The sequence below is a fragment of the Rhincodon typus genome, chromosome 41 (assembly GCF_021869965.1).
Source record: "Rhincodon typus isolate 14 chromosome 41, sRhiTyp1.1, whole genome shotgun sequence".
Classification (NCBI taxonomy): Eukaryota; Metazoa; Chordata; class Chondrichthyes; order Orectolobiformes; family Rhincodontidae; genus Rhincodon; species Rhincodon typus.
In genome coordinates, this window is record NC_063372.1 from 4,199,454 (window position 1) to 4,209,656 (window position 10,203).

A 10,203-nucleotide genomic window follows, 5' to 3' on the forward strand; every position below is an offset into this window, starting at 1 on the left:
GCTGCTGGCTGTGGAGGCGGTGGGCGGAGCGACGTCGGCGTCGGCAGCAGCGGTGTTGGCAGGTGCATCCTCAGTGTCTGTGGTGTTGGCCTCGGAAATGGAGGCGGTGGCATCAGCAACGGTGTCGATGGCATTCGCTGTCCCGAAAGTGGTATATCTGCCGGCGGCGGATGTGACGTCATCTGTGGGTGCTCCGACAGTGGCCACATGGCCAATGGCGGCGGGCACATTGTGGGGAAGGTCCTGCGTAGGATTGGGGATTTGGGGGGTGGAGGAAGCCCATTTTGGGTGGCAGGCACCAGTAAGTTTACTGTACTTACAGTTTTTAAATGTCCAATAAAGCTAAGTAGAATTGTGAGCTCAGGTTGTGGACCCTACGAAGAATAAAAAACAGGAGAGGTCCTTTGCAGGTCTGGGAGAGGGAGGCTCCGAGCTGGGGTAGGCTTGATTGTAGTGCCCAGAGATGCTGGTGCATCGCTGCAAGCGTGTGTGTTTCAGGAGTCGCAGTGAGAAACGTTTTTGAAGGATCTCAATGTTCTGAATGTAGACATTGTCGTGTTTGGGGCCAAATTGGGAAGGCCCGAATGTGGACTGTAGTCCATTGGTGATGATCCGGTTCTGTCGGCAGGTACTAAGAAAGGTAATGTGGCTTACGTTTTGCTGCTTTCTGTTAAGCCAAACAGACAAACAAACTCCTCTGCCCTATACAATGAGCTTTTATTTTAAAATTATCAAGTGCCTTCTGAATATCTGAGCGAAGTACATCCATTGGTTTCCCCTGTATTCAGAGCACATGGTATATCATCAAAAGAACTCCCAGAGTAATGAAACAGGACTTCCCTTTCACAAAACCATACTGACTCTACCCAATTACCTTGAACTTGTCCAAGTACCTGCTGGAAGGTCTTTAATAATAGTTGATATTAAGCTAACTGGTCTGTAGTTTCCAGTTTCTGCATCTCTCCCTTTTTGAATGGGAGTTTAATTTGCTATGATCCAATCTCATGGGACCTTCTTTGAATTGAAGAGAGGAGTTGTGGAATGTTAAAACCAATGCATCAACTATCACACCAGCCCCACTTCTTTTAAGACCCTCGGATGAGGTCTGATGTTTGCTAGTTTCAATAATTTACTCAGTACCACTTCTCTGGTGACTGTCATTTTATTGAGTTCCTTCCACGCTTCCATTTCCCAATTTAATGTCTACTTCTAGGATATTGCTTATAACATCTACAGTGAAGATGATGCAAACTATCTGGGGAATCACTCTGCCATTCTCCTTATTGTCCATTAGGAAGTCCCTAGACTTAGTTCCTATAGGACCAATATTCACTTCGTTAACTATTTTCTTTATGTTTAAATATACTTGTTTTTGTATTTCTGGATAACTTTCTCTTGCACACAATTTTCCCCTCATTAATATCTGGCTATTCTTTGCTTTTTTTTTTTAAATTCATTTGTGGGATGTGGGCGTTGCTGGCCAGGCCAGCATTTCTTGCCCATCCCTAGTTGCCCTTGAGAAGGTGGTGGTGAGCTGCCTTTTTGAACCGCTGCAGTCCTGCTGTGGGTTGACCCACAATGCTATTAGGGAGGGAATTCCAGGATTTTGACCCAATATTCTGTCAAAAACTCTGATCTGCCACCTGCCTTTGCACAGGTGCTTTTTAAAAGTTTGATATTATCTTTTATCTTTCTAGTTAACCACAGGTGGATTATCCTTGAAATTTCCATACACTCCAAAAAGTTTCTATTGAATTAATAGTGAAGGGAAAATGGCAGAGGTACATGATCAGCCATGATCTAGAATGACAGAGCAAACTTGAAAGGGTTAAAGATACTTTTAAAATCAACCTACTTAGTGATGTTATTACATACATCTGGAGCAGGTGTGATTTGAACCCAGGTATCCTCGCTCAGAGCAAGGGACACTACCACTACATCACAAGCACTTGCCCAAAGGGGCTGAATGGTCTGCTCACTAAATTGGCTCCAGCTCTCTTTTTAATTACCTCTCATTGGAGGTAGTGGAAGAAATATAGTTTGTACATGGGATAAGTCAAACGATTAATTGAGATCAAACATGGATCCCAATACCAATTTTTGCTCCTCTACCCAACAAGAACAAGCCTACACATTAGCACGCACGTCTCAACAATGTCTATTGCAACCATAAGTCTACAAAAATGACACGGTTCACTGATAAATGAGATGGATATAATGCAACCACAAGGCAAAATATCAGACTTCAAAAAGCAAAGGCAACACAGCTGGGAAATCCTCAGGCTGAAGTAAAGCAGTATTAGACACTTAAAGCATTCGTATTTACATGTTTTTCAGGGGTAGGGAGAGAAAAGAACAGAAGATAGCCAGATACCACATGATTCATAAGCAATGAAGCATTCAGGAAAGCCAAAAGACAGTAGGAATAAATCCCAGCTCGTGTCCGCTCCCATTTCAGAGTTTTTGAAAGTATGCAAGAAGCTTATAGAACAATTACAAAACAATTATTCAAAGCGCAGTAGTTGTAAACTTAGCAAATTCAAAAGAAACATTTCTGGTGAGTTGCTGTTGGCAATCTTGGGAAACTATCCTAAAAAAGATGAAGGTATACCACTATTAAACTGCTTTTGAGGATTGAAGACAAAAGGGAGTTGGGTAGTGGAATATTCAGTATAAGCAATTCATGTTGTGAAAAGATACTGAGCCAGTGATTTACTTCAGGAAATGCTGAAGGAAGATTAACGAAGCTGCCTCAGTTACACTTAAGTAACCGTTCCCAAAAAAAAAAGTGGGTATCACATCCAACAGGGATTAACCCAACTAAACCTTATACTGCGCAGATAAGAACTTGACTAAAATCCAGCACGTGTACATTTATCTATTTCAAGTCTCAAACCACAGCAAGCTTATTTCCCAAAGATCATTCTCATTAGCTAACAATGAGTGCTGACTTTTCACTCACAGTTCAGCAGATTTCATTGTCAGAGAAAATGCCAGATTTTCCCAATATTGCAATAGCATGTGATGTGATCAATTTGGAGATTGATCAGAAGAAATCTTGTGAACGCAAGAAATTAATGGAATTTGATACAGTTGGCAACCTTAGGCTATGCAGTTATCCCGTAAATAACTAGGGACCACTGCATTCTAGAAAGCAAAAAGGAATCAAAGGTTACTCTAAACAATTATCCATTCCCCAGAAAAAAAAAAGACATCCCTTCAAACGATTTCACTTATGGTGATGGCTGAATATAATGTTCTGCTGTGATATAAACAATGGGAAGTCAGTTCTAAAGCACACAAGCCATTAAAATCTAATAGAATCATTAGTGGGGATGTTTAATAATATTCTAACTCAAAAAAGGGAAGGAGACACCGACCCTTGGGGCATTAAGGAGGATTTCCCCCAAACATCTATCTTCATACTGACAAATGAGATTTGCCATAAGGCAAAACAAATCATGGCAATCGCTGCAACAACACGTCGATCATTCCAAAGTCAGTCAACTGATAATGTAAACAAAATGGCACTCGTGTCACTCAAGACAGCAAGTTTCAGTCCAACATCAGTATAAAACTTGCAACAGCTGATTATGTGGCCAAGAGGCTGAAATGCTTCAGGCTCCTGTGGAAACGACATGCAATGTAATCAGGACATTTATTGCATCAGTAAGGCACCCAGTATTACAGAGCCACTTCATTCCCTATACTATAAATACAAATCACAGCAGTTTTCACAATGAAGCAAGCACAATCAATCAACATTCTTTAAAATACATATGGTGCTAACTAATTTTCATTGTCCAAAGCTAATGACTCAAATGTCAATGCTCATTTTACCAAATGGGAAGCAATGACAGCACAATTTTTTTTTAAAAAAAAAGCTGTGCTCATGCTACTAATATCTCCTCCAGAATGTAAAAAGATACCCGTCCAAACTGACTACATTTTCCATATCATTTAGTGATCATAGTAAAGGCAAGACATAACTATAATCCCCTCCCACCACATCCCTATACATTTAAAAAACAAACAAATCCTTACCAAAACCACTGGAGTTTCCCTCCCTTGCTTTTCTCTCTATGTCTTCAATCAAACAGCTGCCTTCTGCAGTCTTGTCTAACCACTTTTTGGAAACATCAGACTTGAGGGGATCTCTGGTAGCCTGCTTGAGAGAACAAAAACATTCAGTATGTTCAACCCTGTGCATTTATCTCTTTTTTTGGGCGGGGGCGGGGGTGGGGGCAACATCATGATGGCATCCTCTCATTCACTCTTCATATCTCATTAAAAGTGAAACACAGCACATGATTTGACTATCAATTACAACTGAAAGCAAATCAACTTGCTCATGACATTATCTTTTGTTGAAGAAAGCATATCACTTATTTAAATCAAATCTTCTGTCTATTGCGATTAGTATATTGTCTGACTGAAAGACACCAGCAGACTTAATTAGCACTTAAATCTCTCCATGAACAAAAAGAAACGCAGACAATTAACTTAATGTTTTGAGGCCCGTCTGCTCAGGTTCAGACCCAAATGATTTCATTGCAGCCTTAATAAACCTACCCTCACTAATGAGGGTACTGTACAGTACTGCCATCTGGATTAGTGGAGTTCAAAATCCTTGCAGTACTTTTGGATGAAACTGACCCCCATCTGCAGTGTTCACTGGGCCCCTTTAATCCCATTTCCAGATGGTCAAAAAAAAATGACTGGTACCTATGCTCATTTGCAACTCCATATGCCACTAGTAATTGCTTCTGGCGTAACATAGGTAATTCAATCATTTGAAGATATCTTTCACTGGTGTATATATTTCAGTGACAAAGACTTCGATAGATCAATGTGTTACCCAACTCACAGTTCATTTGACATCTGCCAACTTTAGCAGCTTCAGTACTGTGCAGACAGAAGGATTTGCTCCAGCTGCTCTAATTCCAAACATAAAAACACTCTGCATATCAAAGGTCGATGTGTGTGCGTCTGTAGCATTTTCTCATTTGTTTTATAGTTTTAAAAAAAAAAAATCCTTCTGCCTCTTGCTTTTGGGGAGGCTGGGAGAAAGAAAAGAAAAGTGGTCATATACAGTCACAGATGTACAGCACGGAAACAGACCCTTCGGTTCAACTCGTCTATGCCGACCAGATATCCTGGATGAATCTGTCCCACTTGCCAGTATTTGGCCCAAATCCCTCCAAACGCTTCCTATTCATATACCCATCCAGATGCCTTTTAAATGTTGTATTTGTACCAGCCCCCCACCACTTCCTCTGGCAGATTATTCCATAAACACACTACCCTCAGTGTGGAAAAAGTCACCCCTTAGGTCCGTTTTAAATCTTTCCCTTCTCACCTTAAACCTATGCCCTCTAGTCTTGGACTCCCCCCACCCTGGGGAAACGACCTTGCCTATTCACCCTATCCATACGCCTCATGATTTTATAACCCTCTATAAAAGGTCACTGCTCAGCCTTTGACACTCCAGGGAAAATAGCCCCAGCCTATTGAGCTCCTCCCTATAGCTCAAACCCTCCAACCCTGGCAACATCCTTGTAAATCTTTTCTGAACCCTTTCAAGGTTCACACCATCCTTCCTATAGCAGAGAGACCAGAACTGCATGCAGTACCCCAGTGTCCCATGCAGCCCCAACATGACCTCCCAACTCCTATACTGAATGCACTGACCAACAAAGGCAAACATACCAAACACCTTCTTTACTATCCTACCTACCTGCAAGTCTGCTTTTAAGGAACTATGAACCTGCACACCAAGGTCTCTTTGCTCAGCAACACTCCATTAAATGTATAAGTCCATAGCACAGTTTCACAGTGGCAAGCAAGTAGAGTCATAGAAATGGCACACGAGCCAATTTGATCCTTCATGTATGTCCCAACCGTTTGGAGCTATCCAATTAATACCACTCAAGAAGTCAAAATTGGCACATAAGCCTGAATAGGCATCACAGCCAAGCTTGATTCTGTCTCAAACATGTGCACTTTCCAGCAGGGTCACAGGATAATGATCAGGTGTTTGATATTGCAGGGACTTAAAAGCAGACCTCAGGTGACTGAACCAGAGACCCTTCGAGTGAGATTGGTGTATTTCACAGGACGTATGTGACAGAATAGGTCAATTAGATCAAGTTTCAACTGACTCAAGTTTATTTTCTAGTATGTCAAAGCTATTTAACATGATTTATTGGGGTCTCCTTTCCTATTCAAATGTAACATGTAATTTTGGATCTTTAAAAGTACCTTCTCGTTTATAAAATTCATATCACTTCATTACCGTTGTTGCTTCTGATGAAAAGCTGTCTCTCTCTCTCTCTCTCTCTCTCTCAAATGCTGCTTGACCTGCCTAATCTAAAGCCAAGGTCTTTTTGCGTAATTCAAGGGGAATCAAAATTTCACACCACTATTTCATCACAGAAGTCCTAACCAAAATACTGTGGAGGGAACAAAAATACTGCTGGAAGTATTGATCTGTATTGGTCGAGCAAACAGACAAGTTGTGGTTTCTGATGTGAAACCCTTCATCAGAACTACCATAAACAAGCAGAGTTCACAAAAGGAACAGGAAAAAGATAAGGTGTTACAACAAAGTTTGAATTCAAAACAGGAGGTGTGCTGAACTATTATTCGGTAGTATCACGAACAAGTCAACCAGGTTCCTGAAGCTTTTTTTTAAAAATTTGTTACTTGAGTAAGTTGCTGTAAAAAGCTAGTAAAGATTTGTAATAGAAGATCTAAAATGTGCAAATATATACAACTATCTTTCTCTAAAAACACAGACACACACTTCTTCCAAGCTTGGGAAAAATATGAAGCTCTGCAGAGAATGTTTTCTTTAAAGCACTTTGACCAAATAACAGTTATGGTGTAAACTAAGATTATATATCATTTACTGCAAGTTTGGAATTCTGATTGGAGTTAGTAACCTGTGGGTTTTCAGTGTGTCTGAAGTTAATAACTAACTTAGATACTTCTTTAGCCATGGTGATTTCTCTTAAAACAGTTTTGAGGTCTGGCTTTAGAATGGATGAGTTTTGTGCACCACTGAAAGATTTTTTGCTTGACGACCCAGCAAGGTAAATAACAAGGGCTCAAGGTTTGTTAGTGTGTTCTGGAACTGGTTTCTGTTAAAAGCTGAAGGGAAACAGCCAAAGCCTGGAAAGAAACTTTTTTGTTTCAATTTGGAGCAGGACCTATGAAGACCTTGGATGAGGAAGGCTGTATAAACCAGTGCTTCTGAGAAGGATATACAATGAACTAGGTTACTTTAGAGTGAAGAGTTAGTGTTAGTCCCAGAGCGGAAGTATTGGCATAAAACACTGAAGAGGTTACTTAAAGCTGAGCACAGTTAAGCTCAGGTTTATAACAGCTATCTTCAGTACCAATCTAAAAGTCTGATGTCACAAGTGACATAAACTTACTGAGGTGTTAGATATAGGAACTCTGAGGAGAGTATTTTACATGTTGTGTTTTGGGTTTGCATCATTGTGCGCTTTGGGTACTATATAAAAGCACTTTTGTTTTCTCTTTTCATTATATAAAAAGGAAAGTGTTAGGATTATTAGGATGACAGATTTATTGCAAGTTTAAAAGATCTTTGAATTTGTATTACAAGCAGAAGGTTTGATTTTTTTTCTATTTTATTTTCTGTTCTTAATAAACTTCTGTTTTATTGTTAAGTGTGCAAATGTTGCAGAATTTGCTTTATATTTCAGCCAGAGACCACTTTGTTAAAACCAAATATGATCTATCAAGCCAGATTTCAACGTGGGATTTGACTTGACTTGTAGTAACATCAACTGGGATCATAACAATAAAATTCAGAAATAAGTATTAATCAAATTGTCCAAAAATGCTGGTCTGCAAAGTTCCTTAGCACACAAGTTGTTGGCACTGGGTTGTCTTCCTGGATCAGTTACAGCTAATCACAATAGGTAAACCACAAGTTCATTGGTTGGTGATAGCTACTAATTTGACTATTATGATTATTTTCAGATTGAAGGTAAATAGGGGAAATATCCGTAGGCTATAAACTAAAAGACCAAATTTGGTTTCTAAAAAAAAAACATTTAAGAACCAAATAATTTTTTTAAAAAATGAGGATGCCGGGTCAGGCGACGTGTTGTATCTGCATAATGTGGGAGCTGATGGACCCCATTATGGTTCAGAGTGACCACATCTGTAGAAGTGTTGGTTGCTAGAGCAACTCTGCTTCAGAGTTGATGAGCAGTTATCTGACCCTCTCGTTTCCGCAATGTAAACAGTGTCCTGCGCCAGTAAGAAATGTCTTCAGTTTTCACAACTGCAGGGGATGTCAAATTCCAACATTTGTTTTTCTTCATATGCAAAGACTGTACTGAACTACTTTAGAAGCTGTGAATATAGATAAAAGCTATTTTATGAATAAAGTATATTTTTGCAAAAAAGAAAGCTGGAGTCTGAGCTTCTGACACTAAGCCACATCAGGGAGGGACAATGTTACCTGGACGCTGTGTTTTAGGAAGCAGTCTCACCCTTTAGATTAACCACCTCAAATTCAGTTAGCAGTCAGGGACAGGAGGATGCGTCTATGAGCAAGGCAGGCAGTGTTCCAGAAGCCTCAGCCCTGGAGTTTCTCAAACTTGTTAGACATTCTTGCTCCCTGTGTGGATGACTGGGGACTGTAGGGAGGATGAGCAAATTGACCACAGCACCACGGTACAGGGAACCATTCAAGAGGAAGAAGAAAAGAGAAATGCAGTTGTAATCAGGGATTAGCATAGTCACTGTTCTCCGAGACTAGAGTTAAGAGTTTTGAAGGTTGTGTTGCCCAGGTTCAGGATCGCTCATCTGGCCTGCAGAGTAACTTGGAATGGGAGGGGAAGATCCAATTGTTGTGGTCTGTGTAGGTACAAAGAGGAAAGAGGCTCAGCTGAGGGAATATGAGCAGTGAGGGGCTAAATTAGAAAGCAGAACCAAAATGGTAGTAATCCCTAGATTACTGCCTGACCCATGAGCAAATTGACACAGGGTAAACAAGATTAAAGAGGTAAATGCAGGGCTCAAAGATTGGCGTGGGAGAAACAGATTTAAAATTCATGGGACATTTGCATCAGTACTGAGGAAGGAGGGGGTTGTTCCGATGGGATGGCCTCCAACTGAATCATGCTGGGACCAGAGTCCTGGCAAATGGCATAACTAGGGCTTTAAACTAAGTTGTGGGGGGAAGAGAGAGAAGAGAAAGAGGTTCAACGGCATGGAAATTTATGTAAAAAGTTAAGGGGGTTGGAGGTGTTGCTCAGCAGAGGTTAAAATTTCCAGAACAAGAAATAGGCCACAGAGTAGAGTACGGAAATGGGTCTGAAATCTAACTTCAGGCACAGCAGATAAAGGGGGCAGTTATGAGAAGGGGGGCAAACCAGTGCAGGACTAAGGACGTTGTACTTAAAATGCACACTGTATATGAAACAAGGTAAATAAGCTTGTAATGCAGATCGAAATTGGCAGGTACAATGTTGTGGGTGAGACAAGATGCTGCTGCAAAGGAATCAGCGCTGGGAACTACATGGCCAAGGATACATGTTCTACCGAAAGGACAGGCAGATGAGCAGAGTGGGGATTGTTGCCTGGTTTGTAAGAAATGAAATTAAAATTGATAGCAAGAAGTGATATAGAGTCAGGTGTAGAATCGGGTGGGTCAAGTTGATGAACCGCAAAAGGAGAAAAAGACCATGATGGGAGTCATGTACAGGCATCCCAGCGGTCGCCAGGACGTGGGACAGAAAATAAATCAGGAGATGCAAGAAAAGCACTATTACAATAATCATGAGGGACTCCAATATGCAGGTGGACTAGGAAAATCAGGTTGGTAGCAGATCTCAAGAAAAGGAATTTGTGTAATGTCTATGAAATGGCTTTTTGGAGCAGCTTGTGGTAGAGCACAGTAGGGAACAGGCAGTGCTGAATTGGATGATGTGCAATGGAGGCAGACTTGATTCGGGAGCTTAAAAGTAAAAGTAAAAGGAGCTCCTAAGGGGCAGTGACCATAATATGATAAAATTCACCCTGCAATTTGAGGGAGATGCTGGAATCACAGGTAATGGTATTACAATTGAGGAAAGGTAACTAAAAAGACATGAGGGAAGAACTGGCCAGAGTTGAGTGAAAGGAAAGCCTAGCAGAAAAAGACGGTGGAGCAGCAATAGC

General features: G+C 40.8%; 1 protein-coding gene across 5 annotated transcripts in view; it reads right to left on the reverse strand.

The window, feature by feature from the left end:
- Window positions 1-10,203, reverse strand: part of LOC109923569 (LIM domain and actin-binding protein 1) — a 134,822-nt gene that overhangs the window by 68,314 nt on the left and 56,305 nt on the right. For 4 of the 5 annotated variants that reach the window (XM_048618805.1, XM_048618804.1, XM_048618806.1 and 1 more), the window contains one exon: window positions 4,045-4,168. In XM_048618805.1, coding sequence (XP_048474762.1) covers window positions 4,045-4,168 — 124 coding nt within the window. The remainder of the gene's footprint in view (window positions 1-4,044; window positions 4,169-10,203) is intronic. The other variant, XM_048618807.1, reaches the window with a different exon arrangement.